At 48.6% G+C, this 24,850-nt stretch overlaps 2 protein-coding genes and 1 long non-coding RNA gene across 3 annotated transcripts in view; all 3 read left to right on the forward strand.

The window, feature by feature from the left end:
* The first annotated feature begins 226 nt into the window (after positions 1–226).
* Positions 227–8,746, forward strand: LOC140313873 (nucleotidyltransferase MB21D2). The gene is made up of 2 exons (XM_072391852.1): positions 227–605; positions 5,658–8,746. The coding sequence occupies exons 1-2, from the start codon at positions 341–343 to the stop codon at positions 6,920–6,922; spliced, it is 1,530 nt and encodes a 509-aa protein (XP_072247953.1). The 5' UTR covers positions 227–340; the 3' UTR covers positions 6,923–8,746.
* Positions 8,747–10,075: 1,329 nt separating this feature from the next.
* LOC140313666 (uncharacterized) lies at positions 10,076–11,649 on the forward strand. Its single transcript, XR_011917080.1, has 2 exons — positions 10,076–10,653; positions 10,807–11,649. It is a non-coding gene; the product is annotated as an uncharacterized lncRNA (long non-coding RNA).
* Positions 11,650–15,562: 3,913 nt separating this feature from the next.
* LOC140313875 (fibroblast growth factor 12-like) overlaps positions 15,563–24,850 on the forward strand; it is a 54,888-nt gene continuing 45,600 nt past the window's right edge. The window contains exon 1 of the mRNA XM_072391856.1: positions 15,563–15,931. Coding sequence (XP_072247957.1) covers positions 15,904–15,931 — 28 coding nt within the window. The 5' untranslated portion in view covers positions 15,563–15,903. The remainder of the gene's footprint in view (positions 15,932–24,850) is intronic.

The following is a 24,850-nucleotide window of genomic DNA, read 5'->3' on the forward strand; positions in this document are numbered from 1 at the left end:
TTTATTAATCTAAATAATATTTTCATTTTCTCATCTTCAATATAATTTTATATTCTCACAATAATTATTTTTATTATTATTTTCCTAATGCTGAACAGCATGTTTTTATGCTTTTTGAACTTTTATAATTAAATTAGGAAAAATAAATCGGTGGAAATAAGTCTCTGTTTTATTGTGGAAACTGACCAGGACGTTTATTCTGAAGGTGTCACAGAGCGGAAGTGGCTCTGCTGCTTCCGGTACTTGTGTTTGGTGTGGCTCAGTTCGGCTCGGCTCGGCCCGGAACAGACCAGCAGCTGAAGTGTGAACGGTGGAGAACCTGTGACACCGCGGAGGAACCATGGCGGCGCCTGCTCTCTCCGGTCGGGCCGGCTCGGCGGGCAGCCTCGGGAACAGCCCCACCATGGCCGCCGGGAGGCTGCCGCACGGCGGCGGCGGCGGAGGAGGCGGCGGCGGCGGGCCCGAGCTCGACTTCAGGTCGGCGGCCCGAATGGAGGATCTGAACAGGCTCATCCAGGAGTTCAGCAAGCACGACCAGCGGGAGTACGACGACCAGCGGGCTCTGGAGATCCACACGGCCAAGGACTTCATCTTCTCCATGCTGGGTGAGGGTCTCACACGCGCGCACACACCGAGTTGAATGACGCTATTCTCCGGCTAAAGTCACCGGACTGCGGGGGGGTTGCGGTAAACAGACCCTGAACCGACGGGCTCCACCCGCTAACGGAGCAGCTGTGATGTGGATGCTGATGCTGCTTCACCTGTGCGCGCTCAGGTGGAGCAGCAGCGTCACCTGTGCGCGCTCAGGTGACGCTGCTGCTCCACCTGAACCACGTTGTTTTTCTTCTTCAGTTGGTCCAAAATCCAGACTCTGAAACCGCGAGAAAGAAACATTTTAAACTTTGAGCAGGTTTCCTGAATGGGTCCCCTGCTCTGGTTCCGATGCTTCTGTCCAACACTTTCCTCTCTGACGTCACAGAACCTGCAGAACCAACAGATGTTTCTGTCCAACACTTTCCTCTCTGACGTCACAGAACCAACAGATGTTTCTGTCCAACACTTTCCTCTCTGACGTCACAGCACGCACGTGCACCCAAAAGCTTCAGCTGAGGGTTGTTTTTATTCACAGCTGATCTGCATAAATCAGCAGAAAATGGTGGTTAAATGCCGACTTAGCAAAGTGTTTCTGTTTCTGTATTCAGCAGACGCTTTTATCCAACTTACAAATGAAGATATAACAACTTTATAAAAAGCTAACAATAAGCTTCATAGAAGGAACCCAGGAGTCCGACTCTGTCAGAGGGGACAGAGTAGAGATAGGGTGCAGGCATAGAAGGTGAAGAATGATATCTGCCCTCAGACATCACTTTAACATCCGAATATTAATCAAACTCCCCATTCTCACCTCCTGAAATAACAGACTTTAACAAGCTAAAATCATTGAAAAACATAAAGCGTGACTTGGAAGTGGAACAGAGAAGATTTTGTCCTTCAGCACGACTTTTGGCTCGTACACCAGCTTCTAAAACAACCTGCAGCTGTGTTTAAGGTGTGTTTCCAACACAACACCGGTCCTCTCCTCACTCTCGCTGTGCTAGCGTTACATTATCGGCATGTTTCTGATAAAGATGGAGGTCTCCAGGTGCAACTGTTTAATGAGGTTAATATATCCAAAATGTTTAAACGCAGTAATTAACGGTTCACATGCATTACTACGAGTTACGCTGTGCACATCTCCGGCTTGGTCCATTACTGTTGATGAGAAAGCATTGTTTGCTAGCATCTGCTGCTAGCTGCTAACTTACAGCTAACTGCTAACATACAGATAACTTACAGCTAACTGCTAACTTACAGCTAACTGCTAACTTACAGCTAACTGCTAACTTGCAACTAACTGCTAACTTCCAGCTAACTGCTAACTTCCAGCTACATGCTAACCTGTTTCCCTCTGGGATCAATAGAGTAACTATCTGTATTTTTGGTGTGACGGGGGCTGTGAGTAGCTGCTGACTTCACTAAAAGGGTGCAGTTGAGCTCTTGGAAACAGCCTGTTAGCAAAGAGGTGTTGAAACGGGGCCGAGACAGAGAGCTGCTGTGTTTAAACCAAAAGGTATTTTAATCTAATGCCTCGTTTATGCTTCTCCATAACGCCGACGTGACGTCTTCATCGAGCATTCGGAGTTCTGCGATGAGGGAACGCGTCGCTCTGCAGTTCCCCGCCATGCCAGCAGGGGGCGTGGCTGTGTGTTTGTGTGGTTTCAGGTTACAGCCGAATCTTTGCTTTTTCTTCTGGTCACAGTTAACAACAGTAACCAACGGCAACCGACATGGAGCAGCTGTATTTGCAGCTGGAGCTCATCAATAGTGAAGAACAAATGCTTATATTATATTATATTATACTTATATTATATTATATTATACTTATATTATATTATATTATACTTATATTATATTATATTATACTTATACGGGGTGGTGTGTAGGACCGTATGCAGCCATTAAGAGCGGAAAAGGCAACTGCTGGAAATTATGTTCTGAGGGGACCAATCACAGCCCTGCGTCTACGCCTCGTGTTGACCAGGACTTTTTGCAGGTCCAGCTCCGGCGGGTCCACGGCGACGGCATAGCTGTCGAAATGACGAGAAATATAAACTATACTTTAGTCTGTCTCAAAGTCTCAATAAGAACCAATAAGCTGCCTGATCTTAAACAGAACCAACAGCTGATCTTATACAGAACCAACAGCTGATCTTATACAGAACCAACAGCTGATCTTATACAGAACCAACAGCTGATCTTATACAGAACCAACAGCTGAACTGCAGAACCAACACAGAACCAACAGCTGAACTGCAGAACCAACACAGAACCAACAGCTGAGCTGCAGAACCAACATCTGAACTGTCTGATCTTACACAGAACCAGTGTAAACAGACCCAGAACAGTGAGTCCTGATGTTTTCAGCCCCTGGCTGGCAGATTGTGATCCTGCTGCAGCTCAGCGGTGAGCTTTGAGTGGATTAGTGAAGGTTTCTATAAAAAGATGGAGGAAGCGATTTAATGAGGTGGGCCTCCTGTATGCTAACCTGGTGAGTCTGACCCATAATACCCTCCTGTATGCTAACCTGGTGAGTCTGACCCATAATACCCTCCTGTATGCTAACCTGGTGAGTCTGACCCATAATACCCTCCTGTATGCTAACCTGGTGAGTCTGACCCATAATACCCTCCTGTTTGCTAACCTGGTGAGTCTGACCCATAATACCCTCCTGTATGCTAACCCGGTGAGTCTGACCCATAATACCCTCCTGTTTGCTAACCTGGTGAGTCTGACCCATAATACCCTCCTGTATGCTAACCTGGTGAGTCTGACCCATAATACCCTCCTGTATGCTAACCTGGTGAGTCTGACCCATAATACCCTCCTGTATGCTAACCTGGTGAGTCTGACCCATAATACCCTCCTGTATGCTAACCTGGTGAGTCTGACCCATAATACCCTCCTGTTTGCTAACCTGGTGAGTCTGACCCATAATACCCTCCTGTCTGCTAACCTGGTGAGTCTGACCCATAATACCCTCCTGTATGCTAACCTGGTGAGTCTGACCCATAATACCCTCCTGTATGCTAACCTGGTGAGTCTGACCCATAATACCCTCCTGTATGCTAACCCGGTGAGTCTGACCCATAATACCCTCCTGTATGCTAACCTGGTGAGTCTGACCCATAATACCCTCCTGTTTGCTAACCTGGTGAGTCTGACCCATAATACCCTCCTGTATGCTAACCTGGTGAGTCTGACCCATAATACCCTCCTGTATGCTAACCTGGTGAGTCTGACCCATAATACCCTCCTGTCTGCTAACCTGGTGAGTCTGACCCATAATACCCTCCTGTATGCTAACCTGGTGAGTCTGACCCATAATACCCTCCTGTATGCTAACCTGGTGAGTCTGACCCATAATACCCTCCTGTATGCTAACCCGGTGAGTCTGACCCATAATACCCTCCTGTATGCTAACCTGGTGAGTCTGACCCATAATACCCTCCTGTTTGCTAACCTGGTGAGTCTGACCCATAATACCCTCCTGTTTGCTAACCTGGTGAGTCTGACCCATAATACCCTCCTGTTTGCTAACCTGGTGAGTCTGACCCATAATACCCTCCTGTATGCTAACCTGGTGAGTCTGACCCATAATACCCTCCTGTCTGCTAACCTGGTGAGTCTGACCCATAATACCCTCCTGTATGCTAACCTGGTGAGTCTGACCCATAATACCCTCCTGTATGCTAACCTGGTGAGTCTGACCCATAATACCCTCCTGTTTGCTAACCCGGTGAGTCTGACCCATAATACCCTCCTGTTTGCTAACCTGGTGAGTCTGACCCATAATACCCTCCTGTTTGCTAACCCGGTGAGTCTGACCCATAATACCCTCCTGTATGCTAACCTGGTGAGTCTGACCCATAATACCCTCCTGTATGCTAACCTGGTGAGTCTGACCCATAATACCCTCCTGTATGCTAACCTGGTGAGTCTGACCCATAATACCCTCCTGTCTGCTAACCTGGTGAGTCTGACCCATAATACCCTCCTGTATGCTAACCTGGTGAGTCTGACCCATAATACCCTCCTGTATGCTAACCTGGTGAGTCTGACCCATAATACCCTCCTGTCTGCTAACCTGGTGAGTCTGACCCATAATACCCTCCTGTTTGCTAACCTGGTGAGTCTGACCCATAATACCCTCCTGTTTGCTAACCTGGTGAGTCTGACCCATAATACCCTCCTGTTTGCTAACCTGGTGAGTCTGACCCATAATACCCTCCTGTTTGCTAACCCGGTGAGTCTGACCCATAATACCCTCCTGTTTGCTAACCTGGTGAGTCTGACCCATAATACCCTCCTGTATGCTAACCTGGTGAGTCTGACCCATAATACCCTCCTGTATGCTAACCTGGTGAGTCTGACCCATAATACCCTCCTGTTTGCTAACCTGGTGAGTCTGACCCATAATACCCTCCTGTTTGCTAACCTGGTGAGTCTGACCCATAATACCCTCCTGTTTGCTAACCCGGTGAGTCTGACCCATAATACCCTCCTGTATGCTAACCTGGTGAGTCTGACCCATAATACCCTCCTGTATGCTAACCTGGTGAGTCTGACCCATAATACCCTCCTGTTTGCTAACCTGGTGAGTCTGACCCATAATACCCTCCTGTTTGCTAACCTGGTGAGTCTGACCCATAATACCCTCCTGTTTGCTAACCTGGTGAGTCTGACCCATAATACCCTCCTGTTTGCTAACCCGGTGAGTCTGACCCATAATACCCTCCTGTTTGCTAACCTGGTGAGTCTGACCCATAATACCCTCCTGTTTGCTAACCTGGTGAGTCTGACCCATAATACCCTCCTGCTTTATTATCAAACTGTGGCTGCATATAAAGCCAGTTACTGTTTGATTTCATGAAGGAGTTCTTACTGCCGTCCTCGGTGTTCGGTTTGGTCTTAAAGGCGGAATGAAACCCTTCGATTGCCAGACGGTTGCTTCTGAAAGTATCCAATCGGGTCTGATTCTGACGTGGGGAGTTTGTGTGGTCCTGAGGTTCTGTGTTAAAGTCCTTTTTCTGACTCTGTCCGTCTTCTCTCCGCCTCAGGAATGGTCCAGAAGTTGGACCAGAAGCTCCCGGTGGCCAACGAGTACCTGCTGCTGTCAGGAGGCGTCCGGGAGGGCGTGGTGGACATGGACCTGGACGAGCTGAGCGTCTACGCCCGCGGCACAGACTATGACATGGACTTCACCCTGTTGGTGCCGTCGCTGAAACTCCACGACCGCAACCAGCCGGTGACCCTGGACATGAGGCACTCGGCGCTGGGCCACTCCTGGCTCAGCCTCCGCCTCTTTGACGAAGGAACCATCAACAAGTGGAAGGACTGCTGCACCATCGTGGACCACATCAGCGGGACCACCAACTACTTCTTCTCTCCGACGCTGGTGGCAGACTGGTTCTACCAGTCCATCTCTCTGGTGCTGCTGGAGGTGCAGAAGAAGCCGCAGAGAGGGATGCCGAGAGTGGAGAAGGTGGAGCGGAACGGGACCATCATCTCCGTCATCCTGGGCGTCGGCAGCAGCCGGATGCTCTACGACATCGTGCCTGTGGTGTCGTTCAAAGGCTGGCCGGCCGTGGCCCAGAGCTGGCTGATGGAAAACCACTTCTGGGACGGGAAGATAACCGAGGAGGAGGTGATCAGCGGCTTCTACCTCGTCCCTGCGTGCTCCTGCAAAGGCCGCAAGGAGAACGAGTGGCGCCTGTCGTTCGCCCGCAGCGAGGTGCAGCTGAAGAAGTGCATCTCCTCCAGCCTGATGCAGGCGTACCAGGCCTGCAAGGCCATCATCATCAAGCTGCTGTCCCGCCCCAAGGCCATCAGCCCCTACCACCTGCGCAGCATCATGCTGTGGGCCTGCGACCGCCTGCCCGCCAACTACCTGGCGCAGGACGACTTCTCCGCCCACTTCCTGCTGGGCCTGATTGACGACCTGCAGCACTGCCTCGTCAACAAGATGTGTCCCAACTACTTCATCCCCCAGTGCAACATGCTGGAGCACCTGTCGGACGAGGCCGCCATGCTGCACGCCCGCAAGCTGTCCTCGGTGCGCTCCGACCCAGCCGAGCACCTGCGCACCACCATCGAACACGCCAAGGCCGCCAACAGGCTGACGGTGGAACTGCAGTGGCGAGGCAGCTCCAACACCCTGCCGTCGCCGCAGTCCGACGCCGGCGGCGAGAACCAACCCGACGACCGGTTGGCCAAGAAGCTGCAGCAGCTCGTCACGGAGAACCCCGGGAAGTCCATCTCGGTCTTCATCAACCCGGACGACGTCACGCGGCCGCACTTCCGCATTGACGACAAGTTCTTCTGAGGCGGGGAGTCGCCGCCCCTGACCTCGTTTGTCCCCGCCCGGTCCCGCCTCCTCTGAAACTTTGTTTTTTACTTTTTTTATGTTTCTCAGAGTGACGTGAGGTGATCGTCCCGTTGTCTGCCACAGTTTTCTTATTTTTCTATTCCCCCCCCCCAGCCCTCTCACTGTGTGCCCTGTGTTTTCACCTGCTGGATGCCTTTTACGCAGCACCAAGGAAGGGGCAGAGATCCGCCTCGCAGCAGAACTGCTGTTCCAAAGTTACCAGAACCTTCAGGGATCCTGGAAGCGACACAAACCGCCAGCTCCCGAAAACCTCCCCGTTCAGAGTTTATTTTGGGCTCGATGACCCGTCGTTTACACTGAAGTCAAAGATGTGAAACCTTTTAATCGGTCAGTAATGGGTGGTTCTGTCTGGACCTCTCAGAACCAGGAGTTCCATGTGAAGGTGGACTTTGTCTCAGTCCTGCTGGCGATGATGGTACTAACGTCTTAGAACTAACTGCAAGTAGAAGGAAACTGACTGAAGTGTGTAGACAGGAAGAAGGATAGACTGACGACTACTTTTTGTCTAATTTTTGCACAGAATGTAAAAATCACCACTTTCCTGTTGATTGTGGGCGCCTCGGCGCCCTGATTTGTGTCATATCGGTAGGCGGGTGACGGCGCTCCGAAGGATGGTCGTACGGCACGCTTTAAGTGTGATTATTAACTTCTGAACATCCACCTTTCACCACCTGGTGAACGGGACTGACACGATGGACCTCGTTTAAACCCCCCCAACATGAAGGTCAAATGACACAAAGAAGAGCACAAACTGTCACATTTGAGACCCAAATTGTTTAACTTTTCCCTTGAAAAATGACAGAATGATGACGTGTTGCAGCTTTCTTTGACCCGAGCAGCTTCAGACATCCTGTGAAAGTGTCTCACCTGTCAGGTGTTCACTGTGTACTTCCTGTTTGCTCTTCACTCTCAGGTTAATCTGCTGCTCTATGACCTCCGTTAGGGACGCTGTCACCTCTTTGTTCCAGTGTAACTTCATGTGTTTTTATCACCTGTTTTCTCTTCAGCTGCTTCTTTGTGTTCGGCTTCAGTTCAGCCAGCTCAGGATGTTTTATCACACCGACCGATCCACGCCTGACATCTGATCAGCTCTGAACGTCCATACTTTAGACTCCTAAAGGAGATAGTTAAGGAAAGAAGGACGGTCCGGTGTTTCCTAAAGGAGATCCTTAAGGAAGCGTCGGAGCTCCTTTCTCTCAGGAAGGACGGTCCGGTGTTTCCTAAAGGAGATCCTTAAGGAAGCGTCGGAGCTCCTTTCTCTCAGGAAGGACGGTCCGGTGTTTCCTAAAGGAGATCCTTAAGGAAGCGTCGGAGCTCCTTTCTCTCAGGAAGGACGGTCCGGTGTTTCCTAAAGGAGATCCTTAAGGAAGCGTCGGAGCTCCTTTCTCTCAGGAAGGACGGTCCGGTGTTTCCTAAAGGAGATCCTTAAGGAAGCGTCGGAGCTCCTTTCTCTCAGGAAGGACGGTCCGGTGTTTCCTAAAGGAGATCCTTAAGGAAGCGTCGGAGCTCCTTTCTCTCATGAAGGACGGTCCGGTGTTTCCTAAAGGAGATCCTTAAGGAAGCGTCGGAGCTCCTTTCTCTCAGGAAGGACGGTCCGGTGTTTCCTAAAGGAGATCCTTAAGGAAGCGTCGGAGCTCCTTTCTCTCAGGAAGGACGGTCCGGTGTTTCCTAAAGGAGATCCTTAAGGAAGCGTCGGAGCTCCTTTCTCTCCTGAAGGACGGTCCGGTGTTTCCTAAAGGAGATCCTTAAGGAAGCGTCAGAGCTCCTTTCTCTCAGGAAGGACGGTCCGGTGTTTCCTAAAGGAGATCCTTAAGGAAGCGTCGGAGCTCCTTTCTCTCCTGAAGGATGGTCCGGTGTTTCCTAAAGGAGATCCTTAAGGAAGCGTCGGAGCTCCTTTCTCTCAGGAAGGACGGTCCGGTGTTTCCTAAAGGAGATCCTTAAGGAAGCGTCGGAGCTCCTTTCTCTCAGGAAGGACGGTCCGGTGTTTCCTAAAGGAGATCCTTAAGGAAGCGTCGGAGCTCCTTTCTCTCCTGAAGGACGGTCCGGTGTTTCCTAAAGGAGATCCTTAAGGAAGCGTCGGAGCTCCTTTCTCTCCTGAAGGACGGTTCGGTGTTTCCTAAAGGAGATCCTTAAGGAAGCGTCGGAGCTCCTTTCTCTCAGGAAGGACGGTCCGGTGTTTCCTAAAGGAGATCCTTAAGGAAGCGTCGGAGCTCCTTTCTCTCAGGAAGGACGGTCCGGTGTTTCCTAAAGGAGATCCTTAAGGAAGCGTCGGAGCTCCTTTCTCTCCTGAAGGACGGTCCGGTGTTTCCTAAAGGAGATCCTTAAGGAAGCGTCGGAGCTCCTTTCTCTCAGGAAGGACGGTCCGGTGTTTCTTAAAGGAGATCCTTAAGGAAGCGTCGGAGCTCCTTTCTCTCAGGAAGGACGGTCCGGTGTTTCCTAAAGGAGATCCTTAAGGAAGCGTCGGAGCTCCTTTCTCTCAGGAAGGACGGTCCGGTGTTTCCTAAAGGAGATCCTTAAGGAAGCGTCGGAGCTCCTTTCTCTCAGGAAGGACGGTCCGGTGTTTCCTAAAGGAGATCCTTAAGGAAGCGTCGGAGCTCCTTTCTCTCATGAAGGACGGTCCGGTGTTTCCTAAAGGAGATCCTTAAGGAAGCGTCGGAGCTCCTTTCTCTCCTAAAGGACGGTCCGGTGTTTCCTAAAGGAGATCCTTAAGGAAGCGTCGGAGCTCCTTTCTCTCCTAAAGGACGGTCCGGTGTTTCCTAAAGGAGATCCTTAAGGAAGCGTCGGAGCTCCTTTCTCTCAGGAAGGACGGTCCGGTGTTTCCTAAAGGAGATCCTTAAGGAAGCGTCGGAGCTCCTTTCTCTCAGGAAGGACGGTCCGGTGTTTCTTAAAGGAGATCCTTAAGGAAGCGTCGGAGCTCCTTTCTCTCCTGAAGGACGGTCCGGTGTTTCCTAAAGGAGATCCTTAAGGAAGCGTCGGAGCTCCTTTCTCTCAGGAAGGACGGTCCGGTGTTTCCTAAAGGAGATCCTTAAGGAAGCGTCGGAGCTCCTTTCTCTCAGGAAGGACGGTCCGGTGTTTCTTAAAGGAGATCCTTAAGGAAGCGTCGGAGCTCCTTTCTCTCCTGAAGGACGGTCCGGTGTTTCCTAAAGGAGATCCTTAAGGAAGCGTCGGAGCTCCTTTCTCTCAGGAAGGACGGTCCGGTGTTTCCTAAAGGAGATGCTTAAGGAAGCCTCGGAGCTCCTTTCTCTCATGAAGGACGGTCCGGTGTTTCCTAAAGGAGATCCTTAAGGAAGCGTCGGAGCTCCTTTCTCTCCTAAAGGACGGTCCGGTGTTTCCTAAAGGAGATCCTTAAGGAAGCGTCGGAGCTCCTTTCTCTCAGGAAGGACGGTCCGGTGTTTCCTAAAGGAGATCCTTAAGGAAGCGTCGGAGCTCCTTTCTCTCCTAAAGGACGGTCCGGTGTTTCCTAAAGGAGATCCTTAAGGAAGCGTCGGAGCTCCTTTCTCTCAGGAAGGACGGTCCGGTGTTTCCTAAAGGAGATCCTTAAGGAAGCGTCGGAGCTCCTTTCCTTCAGGCAGCTCTGATCATGGCTGCTGCTCACGTACTTCCAGCTCATTTTACTCAGGAAGGTTCCCGAGCAGATTTAACTATTCGGCCAGCCCCCAGGAACCCAGGTTCTAGCTAGCAGTTAGCGGTTAGCTAGCACTACCTGGACTAGCAGTTAGCGGTTAGCTAGCAGTTAGCGGTTAGCACAGTGTCAGCACTACCGCAGTTAGCGGTTAGCTAGCACTACCTGGACTAGCAGTTAGCGGTTAGCTAGCAGTTAGCGGTTAGCTAGCAGTTAGCGGTTAGCACAGTCTGTCAGCGCTACCGCAGTTTTACATGATGGTAAAACCTTTTGGGCACTCGTGGCCCTTATTTGACAGACAGGAAAGGGGACAGAGTAAGTGGGCTCCAGGCTGGGACTCAAACCCAGCCACCAGCTGTGCTAAACGGCGCCCACGACAGTCCAGCTGAAGGCTGTGGTTCGCTGCTCCTGTACGAAGCCTTCGGTGAACCATGGAAGGAGTTACGGTGCTCTGGAATGAATGAACATCACTACAACATGGCCGGTGACCGGTCCAGAGTTCACGTGCACAGCGGGCTGGGAGCTGTGCGGCTGGTGCTGACCCACGTGATCAGGCGGTGTTTTTAGCTCTTTGTGAGCTCGTCCTGGGCTGGTTGTTGAAGCTCGCTCACTTTTTGTTTTTGTGTCAAAGTCTCCAACATTGAAACAAAAAGAAGCCAAACGATCCTGCAGATATCTGACCGGTAATGTAAGCTCCACATATCCTCACCCTCAAGTGCAATTAGTGAGATACACACAGAGCAAGGACACACTCACACGTGCACGTGATGTAGCATTAGAACACTAATGTAGTTTAAGCAGGTTCAAATGAACCGCACACACACTCCTGCTCGGGGGAAATGTATTCAGTGTCCGACCCGACTCCTCTGTTTGATCAGAACCTTTCGACTGTGACTTTTTATTTTCTCTGTATCTTGCTGCTCTGCGTCGTTCTGATGATGGATTTCTTTTGTTTAACCCTTCAGACAGCAGCCTGCCGACCTGTGAAGGCTCTGCACTACATTTCACTGTACAGTACTCATCATAAAGTATTCTAACTACAGTTCGTCTCTGTGTTACTTTCTTTGTGCTTTTAGTTATTTAAAACTTTGGGTTCAATCAAGAGATCAGCCTCATTTCTTTATATTTCTGCATAAAAACAGGAAGCAGCTGCAGAGATTCACTGAAACATGTTCAAACATGAACATAAACCCAGAATCTGAGGCAGAAACAGAGTTTTTTCTCAGTTCTCAGCAGCTTTAAAGTGAATCTCTGGTCTGAGCTCCTTTATTCTCCAACACAGCCTGAACCCTCTGAGACCAGCTTTCTGTCATTTCTTTAAGGAGTCTTCAGGAATAGTTCTCCAGGCTTCTTGAAGGACATCCCAAAGCTCTTCTTTGGATGTGGGCTGCCTTTTGTTCCGTTCTCTGTCAGATGATCCCACACTGCTTCAATAATGTTGAGGTCCGGGCTCTGGGGAGGATTCATCCCTCCATAAGACCTGTTGCCACTGATTTTCAGTCCACTTCTTGTGTCATTTGGCACAGCTCAGCCTTTTCTCCCTGTTTCCCTTCCTTAAGAACGGCTTCTTGACAGCCACCCTTCCATGGAGACCATTTCTGATGAGGCTTGGGCCAACAGTAGATGGATCAGCTGAAGGTCCAGATGCATCTCTCAGGTCCTGTCAGGTCACAGCTGGATTTTTTCCTCTTTCTTAAGGACATCACTTTCAGATCCTGTTCATCTGCTGTAGATAGTTTTTTAGGCCTGACACTTCTTCTTTTGTCCTCCACTTGTCCAGTTTCCTCAAATGTTTTAAGGACACACTGCACACCATGCTGAGATATGCCAAGTTTTCAGCTAATAGCTCTTTGGGAATCACCTTGTTGCTGCAGAAATCCTATTTTCTGTCTGTCAAACTGTGTTTTCTTTGCTGTTTTTCATAGATGCAGCTAAAGAAATGGGAACAAATGATGTGTCTTTGTGACAGGCTGCTGGTAACAAAGTGCCTAAAGATCCAGTTTAAAATGGCTTCTTTGCTAAGTTGTCTGTTCTGTGTCGACACAACACTGCTTCATCCCTTGAGTTAGGAGCCTTTTTTCTGCCTGAATGGGTCAAAGGTCTTGAGTTGGGGAAAGAAATGAGGACTGGATCAGGAGTTTAAAACATTGTAAATTACATCATTTGACAGAGTTCAGGTTGAATATTGGAGCTCCAGAACTGAACCCTGTGGTACTTCTCTGTTTCTGATCGTCTGCATCAAAGTTCACCAAAAAACTAAATCGTTGCTCTCAGTTTACAACATTTGGAGATAAAATTAGTCATAATGACCAGAACCTGAGCAGCTCCAGATGTCTCATGCACTGAAACCATTTACACGTGCACAAATGAGTTTGGATACCATTAAAAAAGTAATCTATGACTCCCGGATGTGTTCAGAAGAACATGGTCTCGTCGTTTCCATGGTAACGAGTTGGAAACTTGGCTCTCACCGACTCCTCCATCCTGTTTGTGGCTCTTCCCTCGGTTCAGTCTGTTGTGCAGCTTCCTGTCGCCGCCACCAGGTGTCAGCACCGAGTCAGGAGCCACACAGGAAGTTCACCTCCGGTAACGTGTTCCTGCTGTTGTGACTTATAACCTCACTTTTACCTGATAAACTCAGTCCAACCTCAGAGCTCAGCGGGTTTTAACTAACCAGCCTCGGCGTCAGCTTCAGAAAAGTCTCCATTTCTACAGAAAAGCTGCTTTTTGTTCTTCGAATCCTTATTTTCTCTCCTTTACCTTCAGATTTTCCCTGATTCTGGTTTAACTTCCTTGTTTTCTTTTCTCATTCCCCTCATCATCATCTTTTTTCCTTTCCCTCCTTCTTATCCCCTCACAGTCTCCTTTTCCCTTCTCCTTGTTTCCTCCCCTTGCTGTCCATCTTGTTCCCCATCTGTGTTTTGTTTCCTCATCTCCTCTCTCCTGTTTTTTCCAGCTTCCTGTTGTCTCAGCACCTGTCCTCCACCTGCTCTCCTCTCTCCTTCCTCCCGGGTTTTGCCGGAGCTCATCTCTTCCTCGCTGCTCGCCAACAGGAACCTCTGAACATGACCGCGACATATGCTGTGAACACGGTGCTCAGACATCAGCGAACACTTCAATCTGACATCCATCAGATGAACTTTATCCCAGAGGACGCTCCGGTTAAACTGTCAGAAAATGGATAAACACGGTTATTCTTTATCTTATTAACTGAGAACATATGAAATAAACCTCACTGAACAGGGAGAGGTGGATGTTTTACCTTCTAACAAGTCAGAAGAGCATTTTTACCTGGATTTCATTCATTTATGACATGTTGGAGTTTACCGGCAAATCAAGTAAATCTATCAGTTAGTTTAATCAATTCAATCTAAAGAATCTGAAGAATCTGTTTCTTCTAAAGGAAAATTAACGTTGAGACATTTCAAAGAATACAAAGTCAGGAGGAAGCACCAAACATTCAGCCTGAGCTTCTCCTGAGGTCAGAGCCATAAATCACACACTGATCTGACTCCATAAAAGCTGCCAGCAGGGCGGCGCTGTTCTGGAATCATGTGCAAAACGGCGCCGCCCTGCTGGCAGCTTTTATGGCAGCCATACATTATTGTAAAAAATCACTTCATCAGTGAATAAATAAAGAACGAACACTGTCTGTCTGAATATGTCTTTGTCTTCCAAAGTTTAATTTCCCAACATACAAACCACCAAACTGCTGCTTCCAGGAATCGATCAACTCACTTTCTCTGAAACCTGAAACATGGAATAAAAGCTTCTGCAGTTTCTCACTTCGCCTTCTCTGAAAGGGCCACTCACCTGGCGTCCCTCAGGGTTCTGTGTTGGGCCCCATGTTCTCGTCTTTGTATCTGCTGTCCCTGGCTTCAGAGAAACATGACGATTCCTTTCATTCTGCAGGTGATGTACAAATATATGGGTCCAGAAAAAAGTGTTTCCTGCTTCCTGCTTCTGTGAATGAAAACTAAAATTAAGGAGTTTGACTGAAACCTGTTTGTCTGAGTTTTCACATTTATTCAGAGGACACCAGATGTTTTCATTACAACAGCTGCTATAAATGCTTTCTTCAGGAGATTTAGTTTGATTTCTTGGGTATCATTTAGGTGGGAAACTGTATTTCTTAACCACAATATAGTACTTTCATAGCCTTTTACAGCAAATCATATAAAAATGTACACATTACCTAAGTTATTTTCCTCTGAATGGAACCAGTTGTTACTTCAGTGTATGGCAGCCGCTCCATCTTCTTGTCCCAGAAGTTTCTCATTGATGCTAGTTTATCTGTCGACTTACTTTACACAATATAACTTAAAAATGATTAAATACATATTAAAATGGTGTTTATTCAACCACAAAAACGTTTCTTGCTTATTGTAACAGACCTTTTTCAGTTTTCATTCAGCTGAATTAACAGTAAATATCGACTCGTGGTCACATGGAAACCAGCTTAGAGAGATGTCACTGTAGCTTTGGGAAACACTGTAGATGTTTGGAGAACTTTGCAGGAACTAAATCATGGACCTAAAAACCAACGTAAAACACATTTACAATAAAAACAACTTTCCTGAACTATACCTCAACCTAAACTAACTTTTTCTGGAAGGTTCCTGCTTCCAAAAAACGTTCCTAGAACTTTCTGGGAGTAAAAACTTCTCATTAATTGAAACTGCGCATGTGCAGAGGGCGCTGTGTTTTGGGTGGGGTGTCTTTGGGGGCGTGGCCTCCGCTGGCACAGGTATGAGGTGCGCCAACTCCCATGGTGCCTTGCGGTAGACTGAGCTTCCCCACCTCCAGTTGTTGAAAGTTCCTTCCTCCCATCATCATCATCTTCTTCTTCTTCTTCTTTTCACTTCAAAAACTCATCCGGCGGTGACGTCACTCTCCATCTCTTCTGGCTCGGGCTGCAGCATCACGGCGCGAGCAGAGAGAGAGAGAGAGAGAGGGAGAGAGAGACCGAACAGCGCGCGGACACGGCCCAGGTGAACGCACGAGCCTCAACGTCCGCAGGAGGAAGGACAAATAGACGAAGAAGAAGAGGAAGAGGAGGATTCCTGCGAGCAAACGGCGACTTGTTTGTGCTCCTCTTTCCGCGGTGCCTCCCTCCCTCCTTCCTCCCTCCTCCTCATCCTCCAGCTCCTACTCCTCCTCTTCCGACCCCTCCGCAGCTGAGCAGCGGTCAGATTCTCCGAGGCTCGACGCTTGTTGATAACAGCTGATCGAGGCAGGAAGGAGGGACGAAAGGAGAGGAAGTCAAGCAGGACAGAAGACCGAATCACACCGGGAGATGGAGGGCAAAGAGAAGGCACCGGCAGGTAGGAGATGATGGAGGGATGAACGGGATGGAGGGATGGAAGTTTCCCGAGTGTGAGGAGGGATGGGTGAAGTTGTGCCTGCAGAGGGGGGGAGGATGGAGGGATGGAGGGCTGATGGATGCTGGGTGGAGGTGTACTGCAGCATCCTGCCGCTCACATCCTGAATGCAGCTGCACTGGAGCTTTTAGGTGTGGTTATTATGGGATGGGGTGCAGTGTGTGCGTGTGTTTTACCCTGATGCAGCAAAACACTCACAGAGAGAGAGACAGGTGGGACTGGATGAGACAGACAGGTGGTTAGGCAGCATGCAGACAGACAGGTGAGGCGACAGGAAGACAGACAGGAAGGTTGGTGGTAAAAAGTGAGGAAGAGGAGGCAGCTGCAGCGGTTCTGAGAGTCAGACGAGGGGAGGTGAGACAGCACAGAGCAGCAGACCTGGAGCTCTCACAGATGGTCCTGCTGGGCCCGTCACAGAAGAACCAAACAGAGAATGTGCTTCAGTTGATGCTCATTGGTCCGAATCCGATCACGTGACCCTGCAGTGGAAGAAAAGTGAGGCGCAGTCTCAGGTGTTTGGAGTAAAAGTTCCCCCCAGATCGGGTTCAGGTTTCTCCTTATTTCCTACGATCATAATGTGTTCGGTTCTGGATCTAAACGTGCGCATCGAGGCGTGTTTGTGCTGAAAAGAAGTGCAGGGACTTCATTTTACCTGATGTGAGGACACAAAGAAACTTTGAGCCATCGAGTTCAGTCCAGATCTGATGTGGATGATTCAGTTCAGATCTGATGTGGATGATTCAATCCAGATCTGATGTGGAGGATTCAGTCCAGATCTGATGTGGATGATTCAGTCCAGATCAGTTCAGATCTGATGTGGATGATTCAGTTCAGATCTGATTTGGACGATTCAGTTCAGATCTGATGTGGATGATTCAATCCAGATCTGATGTGGAGGATTCAGTCCAGATCTGATGTGGATGATTCAATCCAGATCTGTTCAGATCTGATGTGGAGGATTCAGTTCAGATCTGATGTGGAGGATTCAGTCCAGATCTGATGTGGATGATTCAATCCAGATCAGTTCAGATCTGATGTGGATGATTCAGTCCAGATCAGTTCAGATCTGATGTGGATGATTCAGTCCAGATCAGTTCAGATCTGATGTGGATGATTCAGTTCAGATCTGATCTGGATGATTCAGTCCAGATCTGATTTGGACGATTCAGTCCAGATCAGAACTGCTGCGTTTCCTAAATACATTTTTTAATGTTCTGGCTCCTGTGAAACTGAACAGAATATCATGTAAAATGTGATTTTTGATCATTTCATGATTGAAACTGGAATAAAAATGTCGCAGCTGCAGAAGAAGAGCAGCAAACTTTGAACTCTTTCAACAGCTCTAAGACCAGGAATATTCCTGCTTTTTAGTCCCGTTTACATGATGAATCAGAGCAGGACAAACATTTTCCTCTGAGGACTGATGCCAGTCCTTAAGGGACTGGAATAAAAACAATCCTGGATGCTAATGATCTGTTTCCACGCTTCCTTTGACTCCCACCAACACGTTCTGCTCCTCCATTACCTAAATAAACTTTTGCTGCAGTCCTCATTCTGATCGCTTTCAAACTGCTGACATCACGACCAGATCCAGAGGAACTCCTCTTCCTCCGTTTTTACATCAAGGTCAGAGCTGCACTGCCCCTACTGGTCACCTGAGTACTGCACCTTGCGAACTCGTAATTTAATAATCTTCCTGTTCTAAAACAAAACATCACCATCTCACATTTTCTAGCCTTGAATTCTGACCACATTCTACACATAAATCTCCCTTTTTCCGTCTTGAATCCAAACTGGAGCGTTTCCACACAGCTTCGTACGTCTTAGTTAGCATTTATGTGCCGTCTTGGTGGTGCGTTCAAGGGCAGCTTTTTCAGTTGGTGTCGGTTCAGTCGCCTGGTCCTTAAAACATGTGAGAAAATGACCTTTTCTCAGCTGTTTCCTGTCGCTGCTGCTTTGTTTCACAGTGTTATTCCTGGCTTGATGTGCTCTTCAGTCATCGCACCACCTTCATCAGCCCGATGAAGCTGCTAATCTTATAAACTGATGTCTGGGTTCCTCACACAGATAAGACCACGTTCAAACACAGCTTTTCTATCTAAATCTTTCTCCTTAAAGGTAAACCTCGTGTAGAACCAGATGCTCTGGACTCGTTTGGACGTTAGAAGATTGTCTTTAAAGAGACACAATGAGGTTTAATCCCCCAGAAATGAGATGGAAAAGGTGTTTTCACCAGCTTCATGTGGCTGGAACCAGTGTTCCAGATGGGCTTTGAACTCATCTGCTGTGAGTGATTCTCGGGTACTGGACCGGGCTCCTTCAGCTCGGCGTCCTCGGACTGATTCTTCTTCTGTGGTTGTTCCGTCTGCAGAAGGAAACAGTGCTGAAGTCAGAGGAAGCCTGAACTGCAGAGAGGAGATTTAGAGCTGCCATGAGTCAGCTCTCTGCTGTTCAGAGCAGCTCATAACATCGGCACAGCGTGATATCAGCCAGGCTGCAGCTCTCAGCCCACCTGAGCTGCGAGGGAGCAGAGAGGCCGGCGCTCTGCATGTTTGCATTCAAAGGAGATGCTGAATGTTTGAGGATTATTCCCACTGGGCGCACACTCTCCTGTCCACAGATATGAGCTCTAATTATAGATTCAGCTGAGGTTAACGTTTTCTGCTCTTTTTTACTTGTTCATCAGACTTAACTCAGTGAATTGAGTTTGACTGACAGGGGGGGGGGGGTGCTGTTTGTTTACAGCACACAGATCAGTGAGTGTATTGATCCTGGATCAGATCTACACCATTCAGAAACCTGAGACTCACTTTGTTTCTGCTGCTCAGCTGAAACTCAAACACAGCGATGGCCTGAGGAGTGAACCCTGATTCAGCCGGGGTTCACTCCTCAGCCGGCTGGCTCGAGGTGTTTGTTCCAGTTTCTGAGGAGAAACAACTGTTTGGATGTACAGGATTAAGCCTTTGATGAGCCGATGGTGGCCGGCTGTGAGTTTTAACACCTTTGCGCTGTCTCTGATTGGCTCGACACTTTTTATTCACCAACCTGAGCTGGTTTAAGCTCGGCCCAGCTGACACATCAGTCAGTTTTCTTCATTTAATCTCATTACTAAAGTATCTGAGACTCAGCTTTTGGGAGTATTTAGAGAAGCTGGCTGTTTGTTGGTATTATGAGTTCTGCCTTAAAATTCAGGTTCGGGTTCCTTTAAATGCACCAGCAGGCCCGGCTGGCCCATAAATCCTGAAAATAAGCTGGATTTTAATCTGCTGTTGCAGACTCTGCTCATGCTCTAACTCATGTTCGGCTGCATGGTTCTGCTGGACCAGAGACCCCCCAGCTCTCTGTGGAATTTTCAGGAGGTTTCAGGGAGTTTTATGTGTACTAAAATGTCAAAGTAAGCAAAAAGGACCTAAAAATAACACAAATAATGTCAAACATATGCAGAAACGACTTATTAACAACAACAATAACCTCATTCATTAGATAATTTCTTTACATCGTTGCTTTAATTTCATTATTGTCTTGTGCTACATGTTAGCTGAACTGCCCTCTCATTTGAAGTTTTCACCTTTTTAGTCCAGGATTCCACCTGTGCTGCACATACCTGGGTCCAAAGTGTTCACCCTGTTTAACCCTGTTTAAATGTCCAACATGTCTTCAGCAACATGCATGGAGGCTGCATCGTAAGCTCCTCCCCTTCTGTCCCACGGACACGTTGAAAATGATCCAACGGAGGTCACCTGCTCTGTAGCAGCTGTCTTCAGCCACAGTTCTCACCTGGGCTGGATGCCTCTGTCTGAGATGTTGATCAGGGCTGCTGTTAGCTGCAGTTAGCTGCGTTAGCTGCCATTAGCTGCTGTTAGCTGCCGTTAGCTGTAGTTAGCTGCCGTTAGCTGTAGTTAGCTGCCGTTAGCTGTAGTTAGCTGCCATTAGCTGCTGTTAGCTTCCGTTAGCTGCAGTTAGCTGTAGTTAGCTGCCATTAGCTGCCGTTAGCTGCAGTTAGCTGCCATTAGCTGCCATTAGCTGCCGTTAGCTGCAGTTAGCTGCCATTAGCTGCCATTAGCTGCTGTAACCTTTGACCAAACTCTGCGATGGACCGCAGTTTGTTCCAGGGCTTCCAGGCCCAACCAGATTCCTCGTCCAGGCCCAGATGAATTCTTGTTGCGTTGGACTGATGCAGGAGGACCATGTCTGACCCTTGATTGTACCAGAAATTGTCCCCAAACAGAACGCTAACCCTCCTGCAGATGTCCGGGGGACCTTTTTTGTTTATGGGATACTTACAGATATATCTCTATGCTTAGAAGCTGTGTCAGGTTAAAGCAGTTTAACGTGCTGTCACTTTATCACTTGTTCCAGGTATCTGGTCTTTTCAAAGCTGCATTAGCATCTGAGCTTCTTTAACTCATTAAAGCGAGCTGTAAGTTTCCTCAGACTGAGGTCGACTGTGTGTCCTTCTCTGCTGACTGCAGCAGCGAGATGAGCTCCTCTGAGTTGTTGCCTGGCTGCTCTGCTAGCTGACCGAGGCTGATACTGATGCTAAACTCTGCAGACACAAGCTTCCAAACAGCCTTAAAACTAAAGGGATGAGTTTAACAGATTGCCTAAGCTTCTGGATGGATGACCTTTGGTTGCAGACCCTCAGTCAGGCTCAGGTGGAGTTCAGGCCTGTGTAGATCTCAGAAGTGAAATCTTCATGGCGTCACTCTGCTCCTATAAAGCGGAAACGGGATGAGCTGAAAGGCTGCAGAGGAGCTCCGCCCGTCCTGGCAGGTGGAATAAATGACAGTGTTGGGCCGGCAGCACTGAAGGAGCATGCTGCTGTGGAAACATCTGGAGGTGATGGTCCTCCACCGTCCTGCACACAGAGAAGGACTCGATCAATGCCTCAGAGTCTGATGAGCGTCAGTCAGCTGACAGTTTGGAGGCAGCAGATCAATAACCGGAGCTCATTAAGCTCAGAGCTGAGAAACAGAACCTCTGGGATCTGGATGGAGCTGTTAGTTCCACCTGTTCTTTCAGTCAATATTGTTCAGCAGTTCAGACCCGCTGCAGGTTTCCCTTCCTCAGAGTTCATTTAAATGCTGTGCGTTGGCTGCTTTACTCCAGCAAAGTGAACCTTTTTCTGTTTCTCTGGGTGCAGGAATGATTATCTCAGCCTTTCAGGAGCAGATTGCTCATGTTTCTGCCTCCTTTGTGGGCGGGACGTCTGAATCGAGTCCTGAGGACGCTGAAGGATGCTAACCTGCGTGTGATATTTAACACTGGAAGATGAAAAGCTTGCGTCTGAAGTGGTGATGTCATGGTATCAGGTTATATCAGCTGACATTGTCCCAGTTCTGTATTTATCCACGCTCAGCGGTTTGTTTGTGTCTTTCAGCACATTTAACGCGTCAAAAATACCATTTATGTTGTGATGAGCCGGACATTTCTGTCCAAAGACCAGCAGGCCGCCCTCCTCACACCTCCTCCGTGTTACAGCCGTGTTACAGCCGTGTTACTGCCGTGTTACAGCCGTGTTACTGCCGTGTTACTGCCGTGTTACAGCCGTGTTACTGCCGTGTTACTGTCATATTACTGCCGTGTTACAGCCGTGTTACAGCCGTGTTACTGCCGTGTTACAGCCGTGTTACGGCCGTGTTACAGCCGTGTTACTGCCGTGTTACAGCCGTGTTACAGCAGTGTTACTGCAGTGTTACAGCAGTGTTACTGCCGTGTTACAGCCGTGTTACTGCCGTGTTACAGCCGTGTTACAGCCGTGTTACTGCCGTGTTACAGCAGTGTTACTGCAGTGTTACAGCAGTGTTACTGCCGTGTTACAGCCGTGTTACTGCCGTGTTACAGCCGTGTTACAGCCGTGTTACTGCCGTGTTACAGCCGTGTTACAGCAGTGTTACTGCCGTGTTACAGCCGTGTTACAGCAGTGTTACTGCAGTGTTACAGCAGTGTTACAGCAGTGTTACTGCAGTGTTACAGCAGTGTTACTGCCGTGTTACAGCCGTGTTACAGCAGTGTTACTGCAGTGTTACAGCCGTGTTACAGCAGTGTTACTGCAGTGTTACGGCCGTGTTACAGCCGTGTTACTGCCGTGTTACAGCCGTGTTACAGCAGTGTTACTGCAGTGTTACAGCAGTGTTACTGCCGTGTTACAGCCGTGTTACTGCCGTGTTACAGCCGTGTTACAGCCGTGTTACAGCCGTGTTACAGCAGTGTTACTGCAGTGTTACAGCAGTGTTACTGCCGTGTTACAGCCGTGTTACTGCCGTGTTACAGCCGTGTTACAGCCGTGTTACAGCCGTGTTACAGCCGTGTTACAGCCGTGTTACTGTCATATTACTGCCGTGTTACAGCCGTGTTACAGCCGTGTTACAGCCGTGTTACAGCAGTGTTACTGCCGTGTTACAGCCGTGTTACTGTCATATTACTGCCGTGTTACAGCCGTGTTACTGCAGTGATACAGCCGTGTTACTGCAGTGATACAGCCGTGTTACAGCCGTGTTACTGCCGTGTTACTGTCATATTACTGCCGTGTTACAGCCGTGTTACAGCCGTGTTACAGCCGTGTTACAGCCGTGTTACAGCAGTGTTACTGCCGTGTTACAGCCGTGTTACTGTCATATTACTGCCGTGTTACAGCCGTGTTACTGCAGTGATACAGCCGTGTTACTGCAGTGATACAGCCGTGTTACAGCCGTGTTACTGCCGTGTTACAGCCGTGTTACAGCCGTGTTACTGCCGTGTTACAGCCGTGTTACTGTCATATTACTGCCGTGTTACAGCCGTGTTACAGCCGTGTTACAGCCGTGTTATAGCCGTGTTACAGCCGTGTTACAGCCGTGTTACAGCCGTGTTACAGCCGTGTTACAGCCGTGTTATAGCCGTGTTACAGCCGTGTTACAGCCGTGTTACGGCCGTGTTACAGCCGTGTTATAGCCGTGTTACAGCCGTGTTACAGCCGTGTGCAGCTGGTCATGCTTTGATACCATGGCACATGTTTGCTCTGTTCTGTGATTTAATGTTCAGTTCAGTTTATAAAGCAGTTAGAAACCTTTCTCACATCTTTTCTCACAAAGAATCCGTCATAAGACACATTTTTAACATTCTTACAAATCATCTGATACATAAACCATTCCCCAGTATGAAACAAGTCATGCTGTTTCTGATGTGTTCTTCCCTTTTTCCTCCACATGGTGCAGCCATGATGCCACCCTGTGGGGGGGCTGAATGTGTAAAATACACATTTGTTAATCATCAGATTGATCTCATATCAGCAGCTCAGCTGCAGCTTCAGATTGTAGGCAGCTTACAGACGTTAGAAACGTCTGGTATACTTTCTTTTGGTGACTGCTCACGTCTTCACTTTTTAAATTATATCAACTACGGATTTCACAAAAGTCTGCGTTTCTGAATCAAAGGCACGTCTACGTCAGCGGGTGTCGTCTGTATTATTGTGCAGAAAATACTCCTGCGATTGATTCCAGGTGAAAATCTGCCTCTTCACCCACCCTTCATCTATTTTCATGCTCAGTTTTCACTCTCGTCTGAGGTGGTGAGGTCACTGAGATGAACGCGGAACAGAAATAGACTCAGTGAATAAATGATGGGATTCATGAGGAGGAAGCAGTGCTCGTCCTCACATTGACACGGATCTTCTTCTGCTGGGTTTAATGGCACCAGAGGAGGAGCTCCCTCTGCTGTCTGTCAGCTCACATTTCTTCTTCTTTGGTTTAATTTGTGTTACGTTCTGATGGAAACTGAACCCTAAATGTTTCTGTGTGGACTCAGCAGCAAAGTTAGACATTAGAATGAACAAAAGGATCAATCTGGACTCAGACGTCTTTGAGAATAAACTCCAGCTGATGCCTCCCCTCCTCCACTGCCTGGGAACACAAAGAGCAGCAGATGCTGACCTCAGCATGTGAGAGCGCCCCTCCCTGTTTTATGGTGCGGTGCTGTCCTGGCTGGTTTACGGCCTCAGCCTCCAACACTCCCAGCAGCTCTCAGCTCCCATTAAGGCAGGAAGCTGCTGGAGGAAAACAACACAGATCCGACTGATGCAGACCCATCAGTTTAGGATCGATTTAGAGAGTGGAAGGTTTCATTTCTCCATCTGAAGGAGCAGGCCACGCCTTCAGAAGGCAAAGCAACATTAATCCTTCACAAGTGGAAAAGCTGAACCATTTAAAACTCTTTTTCACCGGTGGACAGCGGTTTTTACCTTGTAACTATTAAAAAGCATATAAAGGGGTAAGTTTGTGAACCCTAAAGCTTCTGACTCATCTTGAAGCCCTTTGCCATGGGGCCTTCTGGGGCCTGAAACTCTACCTGGAGCTCACAGCCCTGCCATAAAGCGAAGGGCTATGGCCAAACACCCCTGATCCAAAGTATGTCCACACCGGGTCTTTGGTTTCCACGCTCTGAGTTCTTCTCAGTCGGTTTGGCCTCGTAAATCTGCTAACTTTGTGGGATAAAACCTTCAGTTTGGCATGACCTGCTCTTTTAGGTCCAAACCGGAGGCGCAGACGCAGCAGAACACCATCCCATCTACAGGAGGCTGCATTAGGCTTTCAGTTCGACCGTGTGGCTTAATGTTTGAGGCGTCATACGCTGATAGATTAGCAGCCATTAGAGACGCATCGCTTCAGCTCTTTCAGCCATTATCCATCCATTATCTACCCAGCTCTTCCTGCTCAGCCTTGGGGCTGGTTTGGGGGGAGCTGCACCTGGGATAGGTCCTTCACAGAGCTAACACCCCCCTTAGAAAGACACTGGTTCCTCTTCTGTGATTCCCAAACACCAGACAGACGGGGCTCTGCATCGGTGTGTGCCTCCTTTGGTAGTTTGGGAGGAGCACCCCCCCCC

The sequence above is a fragment of the Leuresthes tenuis genome, unplaced genomic scaffold, assembly GCF_036924035.1.
Source record: "Leuresthes tenuis unplaced genomic scaffold, fLeuTen1.0.hap1 SCAF_9, whole genome shotgun sequence".
In the NCBI taxonomy this organism is placed as follows: domain Eukaryota; kingdom Metazoa; phylum Chordata; class Actinopteri; order Atheriniformes; family Atherinopsidae; genus Leuresthes; species Leuresthes tenuis.